Below are 27,238 nucleotides of genomic sequence, written 5' to 3'. Positions count from 1 at the left end.
AAACAGGCTCCAGGCTCTGAGCGGTCAGCACAGAGCCCAACGCGGGGCTCGAACTCACGGACAATGAGATCATGACCTGAGCCGAAGTCAGACGCTTAACCGACCAAGCCACCCAGGCGCCCCTAGAGAACAATTTCCAGTTGGCATATCAAATGGGTAGGCAGTTCTTAACGAGGGAAAGGCTCAGAGGTTCTTGTAGAAGGTGCTGAATGTAGGGCAATGATGATGTGGAAGACATCCACATCACAGGGGGCTGACAGAGAAAACAGCATAAGCTCAGGCAAGGAGGAGAAGCAGTCTAGAAGAGATACTCACACTAAGAGACAGCGTGGCCAGAATTGAGCGAAGAAACATGGTGGAGCTTGTGAGTGTCAACCTGGGGGATTATATCCCGAGTTTAGATATTTGGTGGCTTAGAATCTCTCAGTTTACATCTTTCTGGGGGTCATGACATTAGCCAGTGAAGGACACTTGGAGTGTTACCCCAGGGTTTCTCTCCAGAACGACCTGAGTGGCAGCTTGAAGGTGACAGCCCTCAGGTGTGCAGTGTTTGAGCAGTTAACTCTGCTCAGATCCCTTCCTGCCAAGAGCCTGAAGTGAAACGGGAGGTTTTCCACCTGCTCCCTGCCCCCTATCGTTTCCAGATGCTCTCAGGAGCCAGTCTGCTCTGCTTGTTGCTAGATTTTGTTCTTTCCCCCCCCCCTCCCTGCAGGGAAATTTTCCATTTTGTTTTTGGCTTTGCAGGATTTGGAGAAGGAACAAGGAGAAGAGGACCTGAAGCAACAGCTGGCCCAGGCTCTACAGGAGGTAACTTACCTCTTGCCACTGTACTGAGATTATAGTGGGCTGGGGAGTGGGGGGCAGCCAGACCTCACATGGCCACTGGCTGCCTCTTCTGCTTAGCACACACCTCTGTGGCATCTCCAGTCTGCAGACAACAGCTGCTCATACCATCAGGTCGGAGATTTGGCCTCACAGACATGCCAGACCTCAGCATGAAAACGTACATCTTCATCTGAGCAGAAGTTGCTCTAGTGAAGATGGAACTGAGCCTGTAGCAATTAGGAGGCTCTCTGGGGAAGTCTCTGCACTTCCAGAAAGGTGAGGGCAGCAGAGGGGAATTTCAAGCTATGACTTGGCCACCAGAGCCTGCAAGGGCCTTTATTACCTCACTGTTCCTGAGCTGAAGCCATCCAGAAACCATTCAAGAATGTTCCAATTAAGCGTTTTAGGTCAGGTTGAGAATGTAGTTTAACAGTCAGCAGAACATACCGATTTACTGAAATGGCAAGGCTCACAGGAATAAAATTCCCCTAAAAGGTTGCCTGTAATTTATTTCATGTAACTTGACTATCATCTGATTATTTTTTTACAAGCTCTTTTGCATCTTTTAAACCCACTTTATCTTCTAAACTTTATGTGTTTATGATTAGTAGTTTAATGCAAGTTTTGTCAGGAGGTTAGTGAGATGGTTCAAATCTCCTTGATCAGTTGCATTAGAATTTGTTTAGGTGAATTTATCCTTATGGTCTTTTATTGCATATCTACTTCACAACCTTCATAGAGTGCCAACAGCCCTGTATTATTGTAATCTTTGTGGGGATGTCTGCCTTGATTTCCTTGAGGGGTGCACAAATAGTCTTGAAAGGAATTAGATGAAAATTTATTCAGTCTTTTTGAATTTTATTTTCTAAGCTTGTTTATTTTCTAGGGTGGGAAGGTAGGTATATTTCTCATTTAGAGCTTTATTAAATTGTATTGAAATACCGTTTTGAAATTGGCTGGAAAAGAGTAAGGTTCTGCTGCTTGGAAATCGCCAAGTGATCATTGAGTACCTTGTACCCACGACTCCTCACCCTTTCCCCAGAGACAGGAAAATATTTAGCATGAGGTGCTTGGCCAGTCTCCATTCATTAGCCTAAAATGGGAAACTTTTAGGTCATGGTTTTTAACAACATGCCTGGGGGACATACCACTTTCTCAACTGAAACAATGGTTGTTTCTTGGTCCACCTTGTTGGTCCCTCTGTGACAATTCTTTTTTACTTACTAGGCAATTTTTAAAACTTCTGAATGCTTTCATATCTGTTATTTTCTTATCAACACTGATGTAGGAGGGGGCACCTGTTTTCCCATTTTATAGATGAGAAAGTTAGGCACATACATCTAATCAGTGGTCAAGATGAATACCCAGGCCATCTGATATAACTTTTTTTGGGAGACCACAAATTTTAAAATTTGTTAATTGAGTAATATCTTTTCAGAAATACTTCCCTTTATCCCACCTTCTTTAAAAAAGGATTGGAGGTGAGATTTAAAGTGTAAGCTATACTTAAGCGTGAGGGTGCTCAGAAATTCTCATAGATGTGGAATCTCTTGACATGCATTGTAGGCAGTAAGTCACAATAAATGAACTGTCAGCTTCCAGAAGACACAGGCAGGGTTCAGGCAGTACTGCCTCACAAGTATGTAGTATGTGATTTGTAGAATAAATAGGTTAAAGGTCTTTTTTATTTCAATGAAAATGATCTAGAAATCCCATTTCTCCCTGATTATTAAAAGCCACTCCCATTGCTGGGTAGCCTCAGATTTACTTACTTGTTCTTGAGTTCCTGAGTTCCTAGAATCACTTGGGTGGCTTTAAAAAAAAAAATGCACATTCCTGAGCCCCCAGCCAAACCTACAGAATCTGGAAGGCAGTGTAAAGTTCCTTAGTTGATTTGGATGGCCATTGAGGTTGGGTTATTTTCAGAGGGGTTAATGGATTTGATGACCTTCCTCCCTACCTCCCCCACTTCTCTAAAAAAAAAGCAGCAGGTAAGTGGGATGTCCTGAAGGAACAAAGGCTATCTTGAAATTGCCAATCCCTTGATCCCTTGAACCAAAGCTACTGATGGAAGGAGCAGGCTCATGTATGGAGAAAAGGAAATATGCAGTGTAGCCCATTTTGAATACATATCTGCTATGTTTCTGCAGCATCGGGCTCTAATGGAAGAGCTAAACCGCAGCAAGAAGGACTTTGAAGCAATTATTCAAGCCAAGAACAAAGAATTGGAACAGACCAAGGTACTAGAAAGAAGATAAAGGTTTAGAATTTGGTCAATACATGCAACTCAGCATTTCCAACGATGCAAGGGTTGCTGTGGTGAATAAAGAGAGAGATTATGGCTGTTCCCTGCCTTAGGGGAAATAATCTGTAAAATGATTCAGGCCTATGGAAGGGTCTGCCTCTAAGACAATATTTTTTTCCTTCCCTCATTAAGAAGTGAAATGCTGGGAATGAGACTCACGTCCTGCAGTCTAGTCCATTGGCTGTGGTAGATGCTCCTTCAGAGTGGTCCACTGACACAAGCTAAGGGGTAGTGTAGTCAAAACACCGTTCATCCTGATGCATTTGGGTAATTATTTCTCACATCAAATCAGTGGAATGCTTAAATTAGGGGTTATAAACTCAGGTGCCCCCCAGGGTTAGAGTGGTAATAGAAGTGAGTGAAGTGGCCTGGATACAAGATCACAGTAGGAAGGGGTGCCTGGGTGGCTCAGTCGGTTGAGCATCTGACTTTGGCTCAGGTCATGATCTCGCGGTCTGTGAGTTCGAGCCCTGTGTTGGGTCTGTGCTGGCAGCTCAGAGCCTGGAGCCTGCTTTGGATTCTGTGTCTCCCTCTCTTTCTGCCCCTTCCCTGCTCATGCTCTGTCTCTCTGTCTCTCTGTCTCTCTCTGTGTCAAAAATAAACATTAAAAAATTTTTTTTAATTAAAAAAAAAAAAAGATCACAGTAGGCAGCTGCAGGGACAGAGACACACCAGAAAGGGCACTTGCCACCCCTCCCCAACCCCACCCCGAAGAGACAGCCCTTCTTTGCTGAGCCACTTGTTGCTGCCCAGAAATGCAAGCTCAGTGTTGTCAGATCCTTTGACTTTTCCACAGAAGATAGAAATCCAAATGTTTGTGTGAACTATCCCAATTTTCAAATATTAGCAACAAGTTCAGTTTTATTCTATTTTGTTTTTTAATACCTGAGGACCAAACTAAACAAATCTGCCAGGTAGATCCAGTCCACAGGCCACCAGTTTGGAACCTCTGGCCTGAAATTGATGTCCAAGACTGTCTGTATCTCTCAGCCCACCCTTCCCCACAGACAGACCTGCAGCAGAATACAGAAAGAAGACTCAGTTTTCATTTGGTTTGCTATCCTTATCCTTGGTTTAAATCATATAGTACCTTTCTTAACTTCCAAAAAGCCACCATATCTTTTTAAACCTAGCAATTTGTAGGTTTTCAGGGAACTGGACTTTAATGAAAATGGGTACATACATACTCTCTTCACTGCCCTAAGCAGTGTTATAGTCTTTGCTTTGATTAGAAGGGACAATAAAAGATGAAAAATTAGCCACTCAAATATGCCCTAAATAGCTTTTCTTTCCCCTCAGGGGCTCCTGGCACTTTCAGTTTTAGGGATGAGAGCTAATTTAAACAAATGTCTTCAAGAGAGCACACCTAGGGTTCTCCCCAAAATGTATGTCTATAAGTGGTCTGACCTCTTGGGGAAAGCACAGGGAAATTGGACTGCAGACCTCTGCAGGAGTAGGAGGTGGCAAGCATCATAGAGTTTGGATCCTGAAGGTACTTGAGGAGGCCATCTCTCAGCCTCCCGTCTCCAGGGAGTATAAGTATTATCCTTATTTTATAGAAGAGGCAGCTGCAAGGAACACAGGGGACCTTATAAACTAATTCAGGCTTCCTGCCCCTATGGATTGTTTTCTTTCATGTCTAGTGAGTCCTTGGTTGTTTGGGATGATTTTATATCACCTCTAAACTGCTGTTAGTTATAGGATACTTAATGCCTCATTCTGGTTTTGGGTGGCTGCTGGGGTTAGTACGCTGCCTTCAGTTTTTCTCATTTGGTGAGCTCTGGGAAAGGAGACAGAAGCTACGGAGCAAATACAGAAAAAGTGGAGAGAGGAAAGAAAGGAAGACCATGCCCTATATTAGAAAGCCGTTCTGAGGAACGGTCACCCTTAGAGAAAGGGTTTTTATTCTCAAGACACTGTGCCAGGTTGAATTTTTAATTTAGAATCTTGAATCCTATTTCAGACAATTAACCCTGTTCCCTGTCCTGTTTTGCATTCTTGTTGGGTCATCCACATGACAGGTGGGGTTATGTGTCTTTGCAGGAGGAGAAGGAGAAGGTGCAAGCACAGAAGGAGGAAGTTCTTAGCCACGTGAATGATGTGCTGGAAAATGAGCTCCAATGTATTATTTGCTCAGAATACTTCATTGAGGTAATTATCAGCAGTGGCTTATGTCTTCTTGATCTCTCAACCCTCAATGGAGCCTTGGCTACGCCAGTTCTGTTATAGGGAAACATTCTGAAGAGATTTTTATTCTAGGAACCTGTTGTAGTTATTTGACTTCAAAGTGACCTCTAGAGATGGCCATGTCTCATTTGTTTTTGTAGTCATCTTTACCTTCACTGATCCTTTTTCTTATTTCATGTGGTGTTGAGTGTTTATTTGGTACAATCACTATTTTTAGCTGCAGTGAAGCCTTTATTTCTTTGCTGTTCAGAGAAAATAGGGCCACATGGCATTAGATTTTTGAAGTATCGGTAAAGCTGCTCACTAAAGCTTCTCTTTCTTTACTCTGAATGGACGCAGTTCTGAGAGTGGGCGTATAGTGCAGCCTTTAACAGGGTGGTAAATGTCACTGATGTGTGGTCACTTGGGGAATTCAGCAGCCAAGTGGAACATATTTCAGGGACTCTGAGGCTCCCTATGAAAATGAAACATCTCCTAGGTTACCATTTGTTATCCTGTCATATTTTTGCATAGACCTTATTTTTCACAAATTCTACCATTTGTGGCTAGTTCATCTTACACTGATCTTAAACTCAAGTTTTGTTAAATGACTGTGCTTTTCGGGTTTCGTTAAAAAGGAAAATGCATGCACACACTCGTTGCTTCTTTCTGGTAGTCTTTTGGGAGGTTGAGTCTATTAGCCTCCTGAGAAATCCCTCTCAAGCAGATCTGTTTCTTTTGCTCTGGATCCAATTTGACTTCAGGTCATAATTTCCCTCCATAGTTTCTAGTCATTTGATTCCCTAGTTTGGAGAAACTCCGTGTTGCTTTGACAGGATTCTGCTAGAGGAAAGCAAGGAAAGGGGGGTTGGGATTGGAGATGAGTTAGCCAACCTAGGGCATCTGCACAGACATCTAAGAGACAACCTGACCTGTGCTTTGTTTACAGCACACTGCCTGACTTTTTCTACGGTCACCTCTTAAAGTCAGCATTGGAAAGAGGTTTTACTTTAATCAGACAGGTTTTTAGTCCTATTTGTGAGGCTTTATCTCATACAGTTAACAAAATATCTCCTAGTTGGCTTTCTGTGCTCAACGTGGCATTTGAAAACTGCATAATTTCTGTTATTTTCCACTGCCATCCTAAAAGCAGGAATGAAGACTTTTGAGCCTCAGAAAAACTTGTATCTTAGGAGATGTACCTAAACAAGACTATTGAAGAGGATGGTTTATATTTTTAGAAGTGAAAAGGACCCTAGAAGAAATCTGACCATTGGAATTACTCCTTCTGCTTTCCCTCTTCTGACAGGTTTATTTACTTAAGAGTTCAGTCACTGTCAGTGAACCCATTACATTTTTTCTATTATCTTGGTTCCTTTCTCCCCAGACTTTTTAGTCATTTTTTACATATATTTTACTTTTTTAAGTTTCTTTTGAGTAGAGATATGCCTCCTACCATTCTATGTACTGAGTATTTAGAATGTGCTTCCTTTCGTATATTAAAATTGAAGTTCTGATTCACCATCAGCAGGATATATATTTATTTTCCATGAGGGAATTAGTGGTGTATTTGTACATTCACTCGTTTCCTAGTCCTACTTGTGTCCAGTGACATTTGTTTGCAAGGTAGCTAATCTGCGTTGACAGTGTCATCTGAATTGGTGGAACGAGATAGACAAATCAGCCTGTGTCTACGAACTTACCTTTGAGAAAGAAAATGAATCATCTAACTTAAACCTTAAAATTTCTCATCCCCAGGAATGACTCTGATACCCTCCATAAGCCCTGTAGATGGGATTATTGTTAAATTTCCATTTGGCCTTGGGAATGAACTCCTGTCTTAGCATTGAGATCACAACTGCCCTGGGAAAGTAAGCATGACGGTTCTGTTATGTGTGTTCACATTCCCATTGTAGGCTGTCACCTTGAACTGTGCCCACAGTTTCTGCTCCTACTGTATCAGTGAATGGATGAAGCGAAAGGTAGAATGTCCCATTTGTCGGAAGGACATCAAATCCCAAACCCACTCCCTGGTTCTGGACAATTGCATTAATAAGATGGTAGATAATCTGAGCTCAGAAGTGAAAGAACGACGAATTGTCCTCATTAGGGAACGAAAAGGTGAGTCAGTGTGAACAAGAAGGTGAGTCCCCTCAACAAAAGACTTACAAACTTAAGCAGATTTTTTTGGCTGGGGAAGAGAGTCAGATAAATGATTCTTAGGCCAAAGAAGAGGAGGGAGAAATGGGAAAAAATAAAGAGAGTTAAAGGTAATAAGTATGTGATTAAGAGTTGAGGGAGAATGGGTGCATGTATTTGAGCAGTGGGGAAGGGGGAGGCTTAAGTATATGGATGTGCGTAGAAAACACAAGGTCAGATGGTTTGTTGTGCTGATAACTAGATGGTGCTGTTGTTCAAGACAGTTCAATTGCTGTCCAAGTGTTGGAAAAACCTTGGGTTGGGTACACTATCAGTTATAAATAGGAGGTAAACAGATTCACAAATTGGAGAATGCTTGAAGAAAACACATACAGGTTTTATAATAGGTCACAGCTTAATTACACAAAGTGGACATAATGTTAAACTAGAGAGAGAAATTTAATCTTTGGGGATCCTAATATGTTTACCAACTAGTCTCCTAGTTGGAAAGAATTGGGATAAAGAGATTGGGGAAGTGGGGGTGGGTGAGTTCCCCTAATGAACCATTCTTCCTTGGTGAATATCTGTTCATTCAAACGAGTGATCTCCTCATGCTTGGAGCTTGCTGTGTTGAGGGTTACAGAGCCTCTCCGCTTGAGACTCAAATATCCTTGTGGCAAAAGATGTGTCCTGAGGCCGGGCACAAGGAAACCAATGGATAGGAGGAAGGACTGGTTGGTTATTGGCCAGGGACGACAGTGCATAGAAGCAGGGTGGATCTGGTTATCATGTTCAGTACCTCTAAGAATCCAGCACAGCACTACCTTCTGGGAAGTCACCAGAGCCAAAGTGCCATGAAGTCAGTTGGCTGCACAAAAAGGCTGAGCAGAGAAGACAACCAAGAAGCTCACTGCCTTTACACGTGCTTCCCACCACCTGGCCATTGATAACCCATATTCATATGTGTCTTTGGATAAACCTTTCTCTAAGTCCAGAGGAACAGAAGGCCTAACAGCTACACTGCTAAGAGTAGGATCTTCTGTCCACTGCTCTCTTTCCTTCTAGCCCTTCAACAGATGTCAGCCACCTTGAGTAGGGCCAGGAATCTGATGCTGATGTGCAAGCAGCTGTGGTGTGAAACTGGACCTCGGCTGGTCAGCCAGAGTGGAGGCAGCAAGCCTGTTGCAGAGCCAGGCAAAGCGGGTGCTGAGCAGGAAGTATGCTTGAGCCTGTTCTGCCGAAGGAAGGCTTTGTGACCTGTGGGAGAGTGGGACAGCCCTCAGGTGGTTCTTTGGAACCAGGATGTTTTCCACTGTTCTGACAGCTGTGTGCTAATAGATTTTGTGGCCAGTCTGAGCTCTCATAGATCTTTTACCTCCCAGGAGCCACTTGATTCTGGCAGAGTCCTGTTCTTCTCCTCACTTTTTACTTCATCAACTTTTACAGGAACCAAGATAAAGAGATACATAAGGCATCGTCTCGGTTCTCACAGCACTCAGTCTATGGAGGAGGTAGAAAGGCAGGTCGGTAGTGTGACAATTTCCCCACAAGGGTGCTAGGACACTGCAGAGGAGCAGACAGTTTGGCCTGGGCAGGTAGAGGTGCAGTAGACAGCCGCATGGAAGTAGTGTCACTTGAACTGAGTCTTAGAGGTTCCCAGGGCTGTAGCTTTCCAAACAGAGGCTTCAGCACAAACAAAGCACAGGCATGAGAAGCAGTGACATGTTCATAGCAGTGCCCCCCTGGTGGCCCATACATGACAGAATAGCTACATGGTGCTGGAGCAGCATGAGGACAGCCAAGACCTAGGAAGTGTCTGCCGAGGCGTCGTAGATGCCTTCAGTTTTCTTTTTTCTTCCCTTTCTGAGAGGAGCAGTGACCTGGGACCCAGATTTAACCAAGGTCAGCCTTTGGCTTGGGTCTGTGTCAGGGTGGGGACACCCATGTGCTTTCTTCCCCCAAACTAGTGATTGGGTTTCTTCTCACAAGTGCAAGCACAGTAGATGGCTTCATGTAGTACTAGAAAGGGAAAGAAGAACCCTATGTCCTAAGTTCACCTCTGGCTCCCCTCACACAGAGTTAATTCTGCACATTAAATTATATCACACCCTCCTTTTCCCTCCAAAGGCTAAAGAGGGTGCCTGTCTGCCTTTTTGGTAAACCTAGGAGCCTACACAGTAAACTGAAGCAGCCTCCCTGTTGCACTCGGTGGCACTAGGCTCAGTTTCCACAGGGAGTGCAGCTTTGAGGTTTTCTCCAGAGACCGACAGAAGGCTCTGAGTCCCGATTTAGGGAAATATGTGCCAGAGCCATCAGTGGCTTCACTGGTCTGCAGTGTAGGGGTTAGAGGAAATTCTTAGTTCAAATACCAACCTTCCTTACCAACTGAAAACTGCTTTAATCTCCAGTGCATGGGAATTTTGAAAAGGACCAAACTAAGGATCTGGGAACCAGGATTGGCAAGCCTATAATTGTCAGAGTTCTGACACTGTGGTAGGGCTATTTTTCTCCTGGACAAGGGTTGCTCTTATCACAAATTCAGGGAGGGAAACCTGTCAGTCTTGTGGCAGCGTAGTATGCTGATTCCACCAAGGCAGCCCCACTCCAGTCCTCTCTGGCTGTTTGTTGTCTTCTAGTTCCATATCCCCATGGGAGAAGTGATGCCTCATGACTGATGAGCCATTGATCCCTTGTAAACTCTGTGAGGCCAGATTATACAGAGGACATGAGGAGAGTATTAGGATACTAGATCCTCTGTTAGAGAAAGGATGCTCTGAAGCTGGGGCAGATAACAAACATCTAGTAAGTGCTTGTCACGTGAGTAATTGTGGCTCTCTGGGATATTGACATGAGATTTTCTGAAAGGAAGACATTTTTTTTGACATTCCCTATGGAGGATCTCCCTCTGGAGCTGGTGAGGAGCTAGAGCAGAGTCTTCTGTCGGCTCCTCCCCTTCCTCCATTTGTTCTGTTCTCGTTAAATGTTGGTTGACAGAGTGTTAACATTCTCACTTTTAGCTTTCCCTTGCAGTTTCTTTGGGTTGTGCTCAGAAAAGAAGAAACCAAATTATCTAGAAATAAAATCTTGTTGGTCCTTTAAAATAGTGATTTTCAGTCTAGGGGCTTTTTCAGACTACAATTCCCTGACTCCCTTGATGCTGTTGTATTGAACCAAGGCTACTGGTGGGAGTGCGCCATGGCCTTCAGGTATGTTGAGGTGGGGAGAAAGGTGTATAGGCCACAGCTTTCCTGAATCTGTGAGACAGAGGCCCCTCCAGAGGTTAAGGGTCTCTAGGAAGATAGACTCAGGTCATACCACTTGGCCTGTGGCTCTTGCCAATTTCCCGTAGGCTATGAGGAGGGTGATCCAGACCCAGGACAGGAGAAACTGGCAGCCGCTTAAGACAGTATCTGCCTGCCCATTTGGAATGCTTTCCTTGATATTGCCCATCACCCGTTGCTGAAAAGCCTTATACAGGAGTATGTGGGAATGGCAGTAACAGTGTCTGGCAAGTTGACCTCATCCAGAGAGAATACTTGTTAGCAAGTACTTTTAATCCACCCAGTCCTGCCACTAGAGACTCGTGTGCATGTAGTCAGCATGCCTGGCTGGCTTTACAACAGTTTGTCTAGGGGAAACGGCTCTCAACAAGGTTGGCATGGGGTGGGGTGTCCACATGCATGCACTCAAATAGTGTGTAACACTGAACTCTTAAAATTTTTGACTTTTAAAAATTCTCCCTTTGCAAAATTGTCATGGGATACAAAATTAGAATTATTACTAGAAGCTTTTTTCTTATTTCTCCATCACCGCCCCCCGTTTTTGCCCCTTATTTTTCCTTTCCTTCCCTTCTTTTGTCTGTTGTCTTTCCTCTCCTTGTCCTTTGATGGGTGTCTCCCCCATCACCCTTATTGGCATCTCTGAATGCATAGTTGGAAACAACAAGGGCAGCACAGGAACTGTCCGCCCAGTTGGGGAAGGGAATGTGATCTTAGTAGAAGTCAGCTATGGGATTAATTGGAATATGTGGAATAGCAGCCCATGAAGTCCTAGAACCTCAGATTTTTTGCTGACTATATGGTCCTTTAGACTTCTGAGTGTCCTTCCCTCTAGAGGTCAAAAGCCTGTTGCTGACGTTAGTGCTCTGTCATGGAGTGTCTTCTCCCCTTCACCAAAAGCACCTTACTGTAGGAACTTTGGGAAAGTTTAGGAGAGTGGCCTTCCCGGATGCAATTAAAAATCCTTCACTGTACCCCAAATGTATAGACGACTGGTTTGAGGGAACCATACCATACCAGAGCAAAGAGACCTTGACTACCTGCCCACTGAGTTAGGAACTCTGGTGAGCCCCTGACATGCTTACTGGCCAGGGCTTGTCCACCTGGGGAAAAGGGTCTGGAGGAAGAACATGAGCACACGCTATAGCATCAAAAGAAGTAAGTATTGAGCAGCTCTGGCCATCTCTAGGGGTCTAGCAGGAGGTACTTTAGATCATTCATTGCTGTTTTCCTCAGCAGAAGTTTCTCCTGGGCTTTTTTGTCTTCTTTTTTTTTTCTTTTTTTTTTTTTTTCAACGTTTTTTATTTATTTTTGGGACAGAGAGAGACAGAGCATGAACAGGGGAGGGGCAGAGAGAGAGGGAGACACAGAATCGGAAACAGGCTCCAGGCTCCGAGCCATCAGCACAGAGCCTGACGCGGGGCTCGAACTCACGGATCGCGAGATCGTGACCTGGCTGAAGTCGGACGCTTAACCGACTGCGCCACCCACCCAGGCGCCCCTGCTTTTTTGTCTTCTTAATGATAAAATAGAGTTATTTTGGTTTTCTGAAAAAATGGATCTTCCCTCCCCGTGAACATGTAACTTAATGATTTGCTTTATATAGAAATACTTTCAGGGACTTCTTATTATAGACCACCTGTGTAAATACAGAGTAGTGTCATTAACCAAAACAGATTTTCCTTTAGCGTTTCTTGGTTCCTACACTTAACTCTAGATGAACACAGAGCGTGTTGGTTGGTTGGTTGGTTGGTTGGTTTTTAAGTAGGCTTCACACCCAGCGCAGAGCCCAACATGAGGCTTGAACTCATGACCTGAGATCAAGACCTGAGCTGAGACCAAGAGTCAGTCAGCCCCAGCTGACTGAGCTACCCAGGAGCCCCAAACACAGAACATGTTTAGATTTCAGTGAACTGATCTTGGAGAGTGACTGGGGTCACTGAATATGCCTCTTCCTCCCGCTCCCATAGAATATCATAGAATCAGGTATATCACCATTGAAGCTTCTCTGCACTAGCTGGATATATATGTTGCCCAACTGCCTACTACTGCGTTCTTTTTTTTTTTTTTTTTTTTTAATTTTTTTTTTTCAATGTTTTTTTATTTATTTTTGGGACAGAGAGAGACAGAGCATGAACGGGGGAGGGGCAGAGAGAGAGGGAGACACAGAATCGGAAGCAGGCTCCAGGCTCCGAGCCATCAGCCCAGAGCCTGACGCGGGGCTCGAACTCACGGACCGCGAGATCGTGACCTGGCTGAAGTCGGACGCCTAACCGACTGCGCCACCCAGGCGCCCCATGCGTTCTTAAGAAATCTGATAAGACCAGGGACACCTGGGTGACTCAGCTGGCTAAGCGTCCAACTTCGACTCAGGTTATGATCTCATGATTCTTGAGTTTGAGCCCCGCACCAGACTGTCTGCTGTCAGCACAGAGCCTGCTTCCAATCCTCTGTCCCCATCTCTCACACTGCCCCTTCCTCACTCTCTCTCTCAAAAATAATAAACATTAAAAAAAAGAAAAAAATCTGATAAGACCTGTCATGTCCTGTTCCTGGCTAGGGCTTCTGCTTTAACTGCTTTCTGCTTTCCTACTCTGGAGAGTTTGGACCTCTTTTACCTTTGTCTCATGAAACCTGAACCAGAACCAACCCCCAAAAAACATCTCTTCCTTGCTTCCTTTCTTCTCGGCCTTTCCTTCTTAGTTTCTACTAAGTGCCAGGTGCTGAGGCTAAAAGTGAGCAGGCATAAGGATGAAAAATTGCCCTTTGGATGCAGCAGGAATGTAGGACATTGATGACTTTATTTAGTACAAGTTTGAGGAATGGTGGGGTCAGAGCTAGTTTTCAGTGAATTGGAGAATGAATGTGAGATTAAGGAGTAGAGAAAACAGAAAAGTAAGATAGACCAGGTCTTCTAAGAAATTTGGCTACGACTAAGACCATAGGGACAGCATGAAGAGAAGGCTGTAGTTGGAGGAGGAAGGTTTTGTTTTGTTTTGTTTTGTTTTGTTTTGTTTTGTTTTAAAGAAATGAGAGCTCTGTGTGGTGTTCAGTTGCTGAGCCTGTGAAGGAGATGCTGGGAACCTGGGATGGTGGGTAGGGCCAGATTCTTTGGAAGGCAGGGTAGGGAATGCAGAGCACAGATGGGGGGATTAGTCTTTAAAAGTGGGAGGGTGCCTGGGTGGCTCGGTCTGTTAAGCTTCCGACTTTGGCTCAGGTCATGATCTCACGGTTCATGGGTTTGAGCCCCATGTTGGTCTCTGTGCTGACAGCTTGAAGCCTGGAGCCTGCTTCGGATTCTGTGTCCGTCTCTCGGCCCCCACCCCCTGCTTGCGCTCTTTCTCTCTCAAAAATAAATAAAACGTTAAAAAAAGTTTTTTTTAAGTGAAAGGGTACATCCTGTCTTCTAGAGAGAAGGGCTTCATGTGGGAGGGTGGGCAAGGAAATTTGCTTGAGAGAATTTCTTTTTTGTGGCTTCTGTATTTTTCTGTGAGCTACTAGGTGAGGCCATTAGCTGCACGCAAGAGAGTCTTGCTTGGCTCTCTCAGCTCTCTAAGGCTGCCCACAAGTGGAGAAAAGGAACTTTTACAATCCTTTCAGTCCTCCTACCAAGTCTTTAGGACCTCAGTCTCAGGGAAGGGGACAGTCTCCTTGGTGGCTTTGTTGTGTCCTTAGGCCAGGATCCCTGCTTCCCCGAATTGAGGAAGCAGAAACAGTAAATAGCAGTAAATTGTCCCTCCCACCCCACCTCTCCCTGCCTAGTGCTGTGTATATAATTCCTTCATTCTCCAACACATGTTCATTGAGGGCCAGCTTTGTGCCAAGCTGCTCTAGGTTCCAGAAATAGAAAGAGAAGTGAAAATCTAATAAGTTTGATGTGATTAGTGCTATGGAGAAAAACAAAGCAAGGGATCAGGGAGTGATGGGAAGAGCATTGCCATTTTTGATAAGGTAGCCTAGGAAGGCATCACCAATAAGGCAGTACTAGAGTAAAGCCCTGAAGGCAGCAGCCGTGTTGCCACGTGGGGAAGAGTGGCACGTGGGGAGTGCACTTGGGGAGGTGGAGGGGCAGCGAAGCTGTCGGTGTGGCTGGAATGGAGCGTGTGATGGGGGAGGACTAGGAGGTGGAGCAGCACAGATTTTGTAGGACCTCAGGGGCCTTTGGAAGGAATGGGACTTGAACTCTTACTCTTGGGACGAATGAGGATCAGGCTCTGAACAGAGTGATGTACTCTGAGGTCTGTTTTCTTGGTTCACTGTGTGGGGAAGAGGTGGAGCGTGGCAGCAGGGAGACGAGGCCAGGGAAATGCAGGCTCCTCCTTTAATTCTCTTTTCTTTCTCTTCAAAGCAAAGAGACTGTCCTGAAGACCATGCTCCAGAGGCATTTGAAGGACTGCCAGGCAGTGGGAGCTTGGAGCTTGGGATGGTCTAGAGGATTCTCTGTGGACAGGTCTTGGGCCGCTCTGAGATAGAGCATGGGATGGAGCCACGTGGGACAGAGACTGAGTTAGGAAGTCCTCCTGAGCCTCCAGGTCGGCCAGCTTTGCGGCCACCATTGTCTGAAGAGCCACTGGTCCTCACCGCACTGACTGCTTCAGGGTACTCAATAGACTCGGCTTCACTGCGCGTTGAATGGGTTATGTATTTCTGTTCTGCTTTTTAAATTTATTGTTGTTGTTACTGTTTTGGTACCTCAGAAGCACCTCTGTCGACATTTGTTTTGGACAGGTTGGGTGTACCCTTACGGCTGCCCCTAAAAGCTAAGACAGCTTCTCTTGGAGAAGATGGCATACCTCTTTGTGAAAACAAGATGTCATTTCCTGGAAATAAAATGTAAAGCCTATCAGTTGTGCAGCTGGGCTTTGGTGTATTTATCTTCTTCCCTTCCAGCTCACACACAGTCTCACAAGTAAACACTGGCAGCTCATAAATTGCAACCAAGAAAGTGACTGTATCAGATGATAGACTCAAGTGAATGTCAGCATAAGAAGCCAAGCCCAAGATCATGACCATCGCAGACGGGCTCTGTTAAGGCCCTGACTGTTGTTTTTCCTTTTCATTCCAGAGGTGGGTCACTGTTTACCTGGTTTTGAGACAGGGTTGGTTTCCTCTTTCAGCTGAGGTTTAGAAGTGGTTTCCAAACTATTTTATTTATTAATTATTATTATTATATATATTTTTTAAGTAAACCCCACACCCAACATGGGGCTCAAACTTATGACCCTGAGTTCAAGAATGACATGTTCCACCAACTGAGCCAGCCAGGCACTCCCCAAATCTGTTTTACCCGGTGTCAGAAAACAAGGGCAATGGTTTTATGAGAACGTGGTATTATTTTATTTATTTATTTGTTTGTTTGTTTGTTTGTTTATTATTAAAAATCATTTATCTTTTACTGCTTCTCCTTTTTAAACAGAAAGAAAACTAGTTTGATGTTTGGGAGATAGAAGCTTAGGAAAACCTGTGGTCTCCTTGGTTACCAGTGAGGAGAATGAGGGAAGATGCAGGAAGCTGAAGAGTAGTCATTTGAAACGAGGAGCTCTCTAGTAAGATTATGAAACTGCGCATTATGTCGTTCAGCAATTTGCTTCCAGATGGAAAGGTATTTTCCTCTCCCTTTTTACTGTCTACCTGGAGAATCATACTTTGTATGCTTTATTTATACCCCTGTGTTTTCATTAAGGATTGGTAACTGTTGCCTCACCAGCTTTCTAGGGATGGTGGATTTGCAACACTGACTTTCCCGTGTACATGTGTTCTGTTTATATGATGGCGTGAGCATGTATAAATTTTTGTATATTTGGTTTTTTAAGCTCACACATTCACTTTTAGAAGAGTGCAGATATACATTTTTTGAATAGGTAATATGGTCACATACCTTAAAATCATAAGGCACAGAAGGACCTAAAGTGATAATCCTGTCACCCTTGCCCCCCAGTGACCACTTCCCGGCACTGAGGTGATGGGTGTTACTAGTTCTTAGGTACCTTTCGAGACATCTCTGACTGTACAAGCAAACATACACATAGTCTTTTCCCTTCTTTCACGTGAATTAAGAGAGACTCTACACTCTGTATACCTTGCTTCTTTCAGATATATCTTTGTGATGGTTCCATATCAGAACATGAGGAACTTGCTGTTTCTTAGTTATATCTTCCCATTATTGCATTGTGTGTTTGTACCATAGTTTGTTTTTCCAGTCTGTTTTTGGTCTAGGTTGCTTTAAACCTTTTACTTCCTTTTTTTTTCATACAGCTCTCAAAATCCTATTAAATAAATCTCGGACTCTATACTTTAAAACAACAAAGCAAAAATAACAAAAAATTCCATAGAACCCATAAGATGTTATGCAAGGAAGGAAAAAAGGAAAGTTTGGAAATCCACGTACTGGGAGTTCTCTTTTAAAATCAAAGCGGTTAGGGGCCTCTGGGTGGCTCAGTCGGTTCAGGATCTGACTTAAGCTCAAGTCATGATCCCCCAGTTAGCGAGTTCAAGCCCCACATCAGGCTCTCCACTCTCAGTGCAGAGCCCGCTTCAGATCCTCTGTCTCCCTCTCTGTCCCTCCCCTGCTTGTGCTCACTCTCTCTCTGTCAAAAATAAACATTTTTTTTAATTTTAAAAATTTAAAAATCAAGGAAGGTCAGTGTTTCTTTTTTAAAAATTTATGGTTAAATAAATAAGTAAATAAATTTATGGTTGTAACTATTTTCCTAAATGTTTCATTAGTGATAGTCTTTTAAGTCTGGTTCCATAAGAATCTATAACATAACTACTTCCATCTGAAGTTCCTACAGTCTGCGCTGAAATAAGAATGAAATCAATTAGGCTCTCAATTCCACAAAACACTACAGCACAAAAGTAAACCTAAGGCAGACTATCCAAGATAAAATTGGTCTCCCAACCATTCAAGGAAAAGACAGTGCAACTATTACTTTGAATGAATAGCCATTTACGTTTACATTTGGGAGCTTGAGAAAATCAACCTCATTTCCAGTAAAATATGTTTCACATTGCCACAGAAATCCTTATAAGTTGTCTTGGGCGCTAGAAAACAGAGCATGAACTGTGTAGTTTGTACAGTTATCTGGTTCTTACCACAGCATTGTTGGTTGGTTGGTTGGTTTAGGTATTTACAAATACGTTGTCTCATTTTGAGGTTCTCACACTTTTGTATCTCCTTGCCCCCAGTGGTGGTGGTGGCAACCTTCCAAGGTTCCATGGTAACCGACATGAGCCGTAGGACTGCCAAGAGCTGTTGGGCTTGTTATGGATCAGTGCATCCCACTTTTTACTCTTAAAAAAACAATGCTAAAAAAAATAAAAACAACAACAATGCTGCAGTGAACACTCTTATCATTAGAGCAAAGATCCTTGAAGAAGGAACATCTTGACTGGAAGAGCCTGAAGGCCATCTGCCAAAGACTAATCTCACAGACTGACCATTCCCTCCTCCACCTGCACACAGGGTGACTTACAGCCTCTCCCTTCAGAACACCATGTTCTTCTCAAGAACCATGTTCTTAACACAGGTTAAGAAAGTAAGCTCTTAAATACAGACCTAAGAAAAAGAAAACTTAACATTTGGAAGTCAGACTAGCTGGGTTTGAATCCCAGTCCTGCCATTTGTAACTAACTATGTGACCTTGAGCAAGTTAGTCAATCTCTCTGAGCCTCCGTTTCTTCATCCCTTGAATGTCCTGATGTGCTATTGTGAGGCCTAAATAATTATCCCAGTTATTGCACTGCTCATAAACAAAAATCTGAATGTTCTATTTTTAAAAGACAAACCAAAAACTAACCCAAACTTTTGCATTATTTCTCTGAGCTACAGTATGTTCTTCCCCTGGAGAGATATCTGATACTAAACATCATCTACATTTTGCTTGCCTAGAAAAACACATGGTGACTTTTCTGCCTGCAGCACCAAACCACAGTATAGCTGAGCCCCATTACTGTGTAGTCTAGCTCTAATTAAAGGCATGTTCTCGACAACAGGGCTCTGAGAAACTGGGTAAAGGGTTTGTTTCAGATTCTGGCTTTATTACACAGATGAATGCAGCCAGCTAGCTCTGCGAAGCACTTTGCAATGAGTGGCAGGTGTCCCATATACATCTGATTATGTTAACCTAGAAAGGGCTTACTCTACCTCTAAGCATGCTTCATCTCAGCAATCCGACTGCCCAGGCAGGGTTAGGTAGCTGGATACTCGTCATCTGTTTCTCTGATTGGAAGCTGCTGTTTTTACAGAAAGACCTAAATCCTCTCCTTATCTCCAGCCCTTCTCTCTCACCGCTTTTTTCCTCTGGACTATCCAGGCAGTCATAGCTGCAAGAGTGCCTGGAATGGACAATTCTCTCCAGCCACCCATTAGCTTTTAACATCCTGACTCTGGATAAAATCTCCCCACTTGATGTCTAAAGATAACCTAGAAACTTAGGGATGCCCTAAGTATGTTCTTTGCAACAGCACATTCTAAGCCTCTAAAGAATCCTACAATTAACTCTATTCAACACAAAAATTAAGAGAAGGAACATCTAATTTGCATTGTGGTCCTAACCTAAGAATTAAGAAAGTTAAGAGAATCATGTAATCACTGTCCCTAATCTAAGAGATGCGGTCTTGTTAACAGGTGCAGGGCCTGATTTGAGCAGAATGCTGCCACTGGTAACAGTAGGCCAAGGGCTTGTTCTGAACTTCCCACTTGGTCAATTCTTTTAGCTTTTTTGATAAATGAGAGTTGAGGCCGTAAGAATAGGGGCTTCTGGGGAGAAGATTGGTGTGTTGTATTGAGCTTGTATGATGAAAAGTAATGAACTGTCTTGTTCAACTGATTTTATTGCGTTTTTAAAATTTTTTTCTTTTTTTTTTTTAGAGAGAGAGCACGAGTGGGGGTGAGGGGCAGAAGGGGAGAGAGAGAGACAGAGACAGAGACAGAGACAGAGAGAGAGAGAGAGAGAGAGAGAGAGAGAGAAAATCCATGCTCAGTGTGGAGCCCAATGTGGGGCTTGATCCCATGACCCTGGAATCATGACCTGAGCCGAAATCAAGAGTCAGATGCTCAACTGACTGAGCCTATTTTTTGATTTTTTGTCATGTTTAGAAGAGCATATGAATCCCAGGAAAGGGCTGAATCTGTAGTAGGTGCTCAATAAATACATGGCTCTAATTCTTTTGTCTGCAGCATCCCCAAGCAATGTACCCATCGTGGGTTGCCAGAGCTCACTAATGTAATCTCCAGGCGTTATTTTCTGTTTGTGGTTGCTTTACCAAAGTCTAACCCAGATCCCCACCTCAGATCTAATTTCCAGACCTACTGTTTCTTCTACCCACTTCCCTTTGGGTTCTGTGAATACTTAAATCTGATGTAACTTTTTTGTTATAGAGTGGCCATTTGAATTCTGGATGTTTTCAGTAAATTCAGCAATAGTTACTGAATGCCCATTTTTTTACTAGGCACAGTTCTAGGTGTTTGGGGTATGGCACTGAAAAAGCAAAAAAGCTGCTGTGAGCCTATAGTCTGTTCTGGGAGGGGTCAAAAGGTCAAAACCTTCCCACAAAGGTTTTGCCAGATTCAGCAATGCTGCCTGTGGAGCTAGTATGTTGGATGTGTTTTCATATTCCTCAAACAAAGAGCCTGTAGGCCGGGACTGGATCCACTGCAAGATATGAAGCTGGAATTTCACACCTTGAGGACCTGGGGTCTGGGAGGACCAGAGGGTCCTCCATCTATTTACCACCCCTTAGGATGTAGGGACCAGCTCTTTCGAGGGGCCTTCAAGGGCATCTCTAGGCAAGTTTGGGCCATCACAGCATGGAAGGCAGGCCCTGAAGAACCCCCTCTGAACTACCTAAGACGACCACAGTTCTATGCAGGCAGTCACCTGGGTGACCACTGAGGGAGCTTCAGGTGACACTACTTCAGCCCAGGTAGGCACAGCCAAATGTTTCTGAAGTGAGCATTGACACCAAACTTAACCTAGTTGGTGGGTGATAGTGGGCAGATTTTCAGGACATGTGCCTTTGTGAGTTTATGCCTAGCTGTGAGGACTCTCCTGACCTTGTAGCTCTTCTTGGTTCCTCACCTCCTTACGCAGGCTTCTCCCTGTGCTGCCCTGGCTCTCAGGAGCTGATTGTGTGCGTCTGTTCCTAATTCTACATTCAGCGACGTCATGTTTGGTAGTCTGAAATCAGTCACGGTGGGATTATTTATACCATGGAAATTGGCAAAATGCCACAAATCAGAGCCCTCGCCCCCGCTGGCATAGCCAGTTAAAATATTTACCAAAACGTCACTGGCACCTCCCAACATGGTTGATTCCGAAGGCCTTCTCACTCCAGGTCTTCCCAGTTTCTGGTGAAAAAGCCACTGGTCAGGCCAAGGGTGCTGTCTCCTTCCTGGTTCTCTAGAATTGCTCCAGGAGGGTAGTGGTGTGCGTGCAGAGGCAGAACGGCCCTCCCCACTACTCTAGGCCACACTTAGTCATCTTTGGAATCACTGACACTTTAAGAATCTCCAGTTTCTCAACAAAATGGCTGCTGACCATCAGTCCCGTAACCATAGGGGCCTAGGCCTAATCCCAGAGGTCCAGGGAGAAGACAGAGGCTACACCACCCGATGCATCCCCACTTCTTTAATGACCTGCGTTCTCATAGCCATTGAATGCAGTTGGATGCTTGGTGGAGGACAGGGATGTAATCAACAGCAGCAGAGTCTCAGTCCTCAGCAGGGCCATCAGTCAGTATGCCCCATCATGCTTACTCAAACCATCTTCCTACAGGAGTCCTTTAACAGTGATTGGGAATAGGCACCGTGGCTGGGGTACTGGGCATCTCTCCAGGGCTGGAGCCTTGTTGCTGGGTGGTGTGAACTGCACTTCATCCTGAGCCACACGAATCTGGATATTAGTCCTCCCTCTTGGGATTATAAGCCAGCTTTGGTTTCTTGCAGCACGGGCACAGGTTGTCCTAGGTAGCATCCTAATGATTTTTGGAAGAATCCTTCCCAGGCATGGTGTGACTTTGGAGATGGCAGTGCCCTTGACTCAGGCCACCAGGTACGACTTAAGTCCTGACCTTGTGAGCGGGCTGATTTCCCAATGAACGTCTCTAGTCATGAGATCTTGTCTCCAAGTGTGCAACCCTCACAGAGCAGCAACGGCTATCTTCCTACTTCCATTTGAAGAACCTCCTCACCCTTCTGCAACAGGTCCTGAAATTTGGGAAATGGAAAACAGAATCTCTATTACCTCCCCTTCAGTTGCCTAAATATGAGGGGCCAGATTTTTCATTTTCCCCTGCCCTTTTGGAGTTATCTAACCCCTTCTAAGAAGTTAGCTTCTGAACCCCTGGGATAGTTCTCAGCATTCATTTGTTCCACAAGTACTTACTGAATACCTACTACGTGCCAGGCACTGTGCTAGATTCTAGCATTACCACAGTCTCTGACTTTATAGGACTTGTCCTAGAGAACAGACAGTAACAGGTGGTTAAGGTTTAAGTAGAAATAGTACTGGGAACCAAGAGAACACAGAAAGGGAGCAGCCAGCTCAGACTAAGGACATAGAATGCTTTCTAGAGCATTAGATATCTAAGCTAAGACCTGAAGGACAACTAGGGATCACCAGGTTACGGGTGAGGAGAGGAGAGGACTGGGGGTTGGGTGGAGAAGGAAGTGTTCTGGGTAGACAAGAGTGGGAAGCCAGGGAGGTGAGAGAGAGCATGGCCTTCTTGCGGAAGTGAAACGCATTCTGTGTGGCTGGATTGTAGAGTTCCTAAAGAGATGTAATAATATAGGCTAACAATATCTCAATAACATGTGTTGAACATTGTTACTATCACTTTAGAGGAATTAATTCTTGTAACAAATCTGTTATGATTCCATGTTATAGATGAGAAAATGGAGGCAATAAGAAGTTAACTCGCTTGCTCAAGGGCACACAAATTAGTGGAAAGGAGAAAATGCGGCTGAAGTGATCAGCCCCTATTATGGAGTTTTATCCTAAGAACAGTGAGCAATCATTGGAGGTTATAACTGGGGGGAGTGACATTTTCCTCTGTCTTGGGAAGATCAGTTTGGTTGCTGTGTGGAGGGTAGGTTAGAGTGGGGAAGACAGAGGGTATCCAGGGAGGCCATTTAAGCAATTCCAATAATCCACACAAGAGGTTAGATGGCCTGAATTAAGTAAGGCATTGGTAGTGTGGGTGGGGAGAAGTGGAAGATGTCACAGATATTTAGCAGGTGTATTGAGCAAGACTTCTGATTGATTGGTTGTGGGGATGAGGGAGATCCTGGAGTTAAGGGTGATGACTGGGTTTCTGCCTTGGAAATAACTCAGGAAGAGGAAAATATTTGGGGGAAGATACTAGTCAAGCATGAATTTATTTTGGGGGATTGTTGAATTTGAAAATGCTGAAAAGAAAATTGCATGGAGTGACTACAAAGTCCCTACACATGCTAATTATATACTCCCCTCCATGGACCACACACATTTAAATTTTTCTGCCACATAATCTTCTGGACATTATCTTCCAGAGCAATGGTTGGAAGTCATTAAAGTAGGCCTCGATAGCTGCTTTGAGGAATTCAACTGTTATCAGGCGGATTTGAGAATTTATCATGATACCCGAAGGCAAGAAGCATACTACATGATATCAGAGCTACAGCCATTCCAACATCCACTAAATTGGCTGTCAAGATAAATATTTACAAACTGGGAAACCATAAGTGCTGGAGCAGAAGAGCTGTTGATTTAAGACCTTTCACACACAGCTGTGGAAAAATCCATGTGTTAAGTGTACTCAAGTAAGCATTGTGGTTGACACTTGTGACAAAAATGCCCCATCAAATGATCTTATGAAATTGTCACCCACATCAGGACATGAGACAGCTATTGCTCTGGGATGGACAACATGATGTGACTCATGAGGACTTCAAGGCTTCTCAACATAGAGCTGAGAGCTCAGAGGTGAGACCTGGCTAGTAATACAAATGTGTACAGATGGTTACTGGGATCATAAGAGAGAATAAAATCCCCCAGGGAGAGTAGGCTGAAGGGGAAAATACCCCAAACAGAACGCTGAGGACCACTGACCTACAAGGGGAGCCACCTACAGAGACCAAGAAAGGGTAGTAGGCAAAAGGTAGGAGAAGTAAATGGTGACGTATCTCAGAGGGCAAATGTGATGGTTAATTTTGTGTGTCAACTTGATTGGGCCACGGGGTACCAGACATTCAGTCAAACACTATTCTGAGTGCCTGTGAGAGTGCTTCTGGATGAAGTTAACATTTGAATCAGTGCACTGAGTAAAGCAGATTGCCCTGTCCAATGTGGGAATCCTCATCAAATCAGCTGAATAGAACAAAACGCTGACCTGGTAAGTGAGAAGGACTTTCCTCCTGCTGTACTTCCTTGAGCTGGGACATGGGTTTTCTTTTCCTGCCTTTGGACTCAGACTGAAACATCAGCCCTTCCTGGGTCTCTAGCCTGCAGGCCTTCAGACTGAAATTACACTGTCAGCTGTCTTGAGTCTCCAGCTTGCCAACAGCAGACCTTGGGATTTGTCAGCCTCCATAATCACATGAGCTATTTCCTTATACTCAGTCAATCAGTCAATCAATTTATCTATCTACCTACCTACCTATATCCTATTGTTGGCTCTGTTACTCTGGAGAACACTGACTAGTACAGCAAGGCAACATTTCAGGAATTTGGGAGTGGTTAACAGGGCTAAAGGTTGCTGTTGGTCAAGTAAGATAAGAACTGAAAATACCAATGGGTTTAGCAACTAGGAGGTCATTGGAAGAGCAGTTTTAGTGACGTGGTGGGGGCAAAACAACCATTTGCTCTGCATTAGGAAGTGAGTGAGAAATATTTCAAGGGAAGAAGAAGAAAAAAGGATGCAGTTGGAGAGAAAAGTCTGAAAATATGGTAGAGAGAAGTTGAGGGCTTTTTCTAATGATGGTTTTGATGTATTTCATGAAGTTGGAAAGGATCTTCTCTGACTAGAGTGAAGGAAAGGGGAAGTGTTGAGATTGGATATTGGAAGAAGATGGAGAAGATTTGAAATAACTGCTGGGCTGTGTGTGGACAAGGCGTGTGCCTGGATGTCTTGTGGCACCAGTAGGTACTTTTGTGTGGTTTTAGCCTGGCATGGCTCAGCTTCCTCTGTCTGGAGAAAATGGAGTTGCATGGATTCAGGGTTGGGATTTTGATAACAGGGTGTCATGGGGATGAAGAGGGGATGACCTTGGATTCAAGACTGATTGGAGTGGAAAATGAAGAAAGCAGGGAGGTGGCATGTAGAAAGTAGATGAGTTTAGAGCCCGGAGTAGGTATCTGCAAAGTCAAGGAATTGGATGTGAAGGAAAGAGCTAGAAGTGAGAGAACTGATGTGTGGATTTAATATTTAAAGGCGGGAACAGTTCTACAACCAAACATGGATGTCCTCATCCCAAAATGAAATGATGGGATTTGCCCTATGAGCACTCTCCTTTATGGAAATAATCTTGGACGCTTTTCTTAAATGTAATATTTTTATTTATAAAATCGTTTATTGCCATTATATGTGTACAATAAATTTAATAAGAAATTTATAATTTATGACATAGAAATTCATTTAAGAACAGATAACCCTAAAATTTGTATAGGACCACAAAAGACCCCAAATAGCCATAGCAATCTTGAAAAACAAGAGCAAAATTGGAGGTATCACAGCCCCAGATTTCAAGTTACACTACAAAGCTGTAGTAATCAAAGCCAGTATGGTACTGGCACAAAAACAGATGCATAGATCAATGGGACAGAATAGAAAGCCCAGAAATAAACCCAGAATTATATGGTCAATTAATCTTCGACAAAGGAGGCAAGAATATGCAATGGGAAAAAGTCTCTTCAACAAATGGTATTGGGAAAACTGGACCACTTTCTTACACCATACACAAAAATACATTCAAATGGATTAAGGGCCTAAATGTAAGAGACCTGAAACCATAAAAATCCTAGAAAAGAGTGCAAGCAGTAATTTCTCTGACATCAGCCATAGCAACATTTTTCTAGATATATCTTCTGAGGTAAAGGAAACAAAAGCAAAAATAAACTGTTGGGACTGCATCAAAATAAGCTGCACAGCAAGGAAACAGTCAACAAAACTAGAAGACAGCCTACTGAATGGGAGAAGATATTTGCAAATAACAAATCCAATAAAGGGTTAGCATCCAAAATATATAAAGAACTTATACAAGTCAACACCAAACCCCCCCACAAGTAATCCAATTTAAAAATGGGCAGAAGACATGAACAGATATTTTTCCAAAGAAGAGATACGATGGCCAACAGACACGTGAAAAGATGCTCAACATCACTCACCATCAGGGAAATGCAAATTGAAACCACAGTGAGATATCACCTCACACCTGTCAGAATGGCTAAAATTAAAAACAAGAAACAAGTGTTGGCAAGGATGTAGAAAAAAGGGAACCGTCATGCACTGTTGGTGGCAATGCAAACTGTGGAAGTTTGCAGCCACTGTGGAAAACAGCATGGAGGTCCTCAAAAAGTTAAAAATAGAATTACCATATGATCCAATAATTTCGCTACTGGGTATTTACCCAAAGAATACAAAAACGCTAATTCAAAAAGATATATGTACCCCTATGTTTATTGCAGCATTATTTACAATAGCCAAATTATGGAAGCAGCCCAAGTAGCCATTGATAGATGAATAGATAAAGAAGATGTGGTGTATATGAATATATGTGGTGTAGAATATTACTCAGCAATAGAATATTAGCCATAAAAAAGAATGAAATCTTGTCATTTGCAACAACATGGGTGGATCTAGAGTATAATGCTAAGTGAAATAAGTCAGAGAAAGACAAATAGGATGTGATTTCATTCATCTGTGGAATTTAAGAAACAAAAAGAACAAAGGAAAAAAAAGAGACAAACCAAAAAATGGACCCTTAACTACAGAGAACAAACTGATCATTACCAGAGGGGAGGTGGATGGGGGGATTGATACAGATAAAGGGGATTAAGAGTATGCTTACCATGATGAGCACTGAGTATAACATTGTATGTTAATTGAAAAAAATTATGTGTATTAATATATATATATATATATAAATGTTCTGTTCTTATGTGTATATTCTCATATTAATTTAAAATGTTATTAAATAATATATTTATAAGAACTGTTCATTTTTGAGTATATCTTTATGGACCCCTAATCTCCCATTCTTTCTCAGTCTCCAGCTGCAACAGTAGGAACAAATTGAGCATTATTTTATTTAAAACAAAATTTTTTTTAGCATTCATTTATTTTTGAGAGACAGAGATTGACAGAGCACAAGCTGGGGAGGAACAGAGAGAGAGGGAGACACAGAATCAGAAGCGGGTTCCAGGCTTTGAGCTGTCAGCACAGAGCGAACTCATGGACTGTGAGATCACGATCTGAGCTGAAGTCAGTCAGACACTTAACCAACTGAACCACCCAGGTGCCCCAAGCATTATTTTAAAATGCTGTT

At 43.4% G+C, this 27,238-nt stretch overlaps 1 protein-coding gene and 1 pseudogene across 3 annotated transcripts in view; one reads left to right on the top strand and one right to left on the bottom strand.

The window, feature by feature from the left end:
* Positions 1–26,853, top strand: part of RNF8 (ring finger protein 8) — a 44,713-nt gene extending 17,860 nt beyond the window's left edge. For 2 of the 3 annotated variants that reach the window (XM_049653348.1, XM_049653350.1), the window contains 6 exons: positions 745–807; positions 2,976–3,065; positions 5,174–5,281; positions 7,213–7,417; positions 15,062–15,780; positions 16,130–26,853. In XM_049653348.1, coding sequence (XP_049509305.1) covers positions 745–807; positions 2,976–3,065; positions 5,174–5,281; positions 7,213–7,417; positions 15,062–15,078 — 483 coding nt within the window. In that variant the 3' untranslated portion in view covers positions 15,079–15,780; positions 16,130–26,853. The remainder of the gene's footprint in view (positions 1–744; positions 808–2,975; positions 3,066–5,173; positions 5,282–7,212; positions 7,418–15,061; positions 15,781–16,129) is intronic. The other variant, XM_049653349.1, reaches the window with a different exon arrangement.
* LOC125938174 (TM2 domain-containing protein 1-like) lies at positions 15,770–17,944 on the bottom strand (annotated as a pseudogene).
* Positions 26,854–27,238: the final 385 nt, after the last annotated feature.

Source organism: Panthera uncia (genome assembly GCF_023721935.1).
Source record: "Panthera uncia isolate 11264 chromosome B2 unlocalized genomic scaffold, Puncia_PCG_1.0 HiC_scaffold_24, whole genome shotgun sequence".
NCBI classification, from domain to species: domain Eukaryota; kingdom Metazoa; phylum Chordata; class Mammalia; order Carnivora; family Felidae; genus Panthera; species Panthera uncia.
The sequence above is the reverse complement of the archived record's forward strand: the minus strand, read 5'-3'. Positions and strand labels throughout refer to the sequence as shown.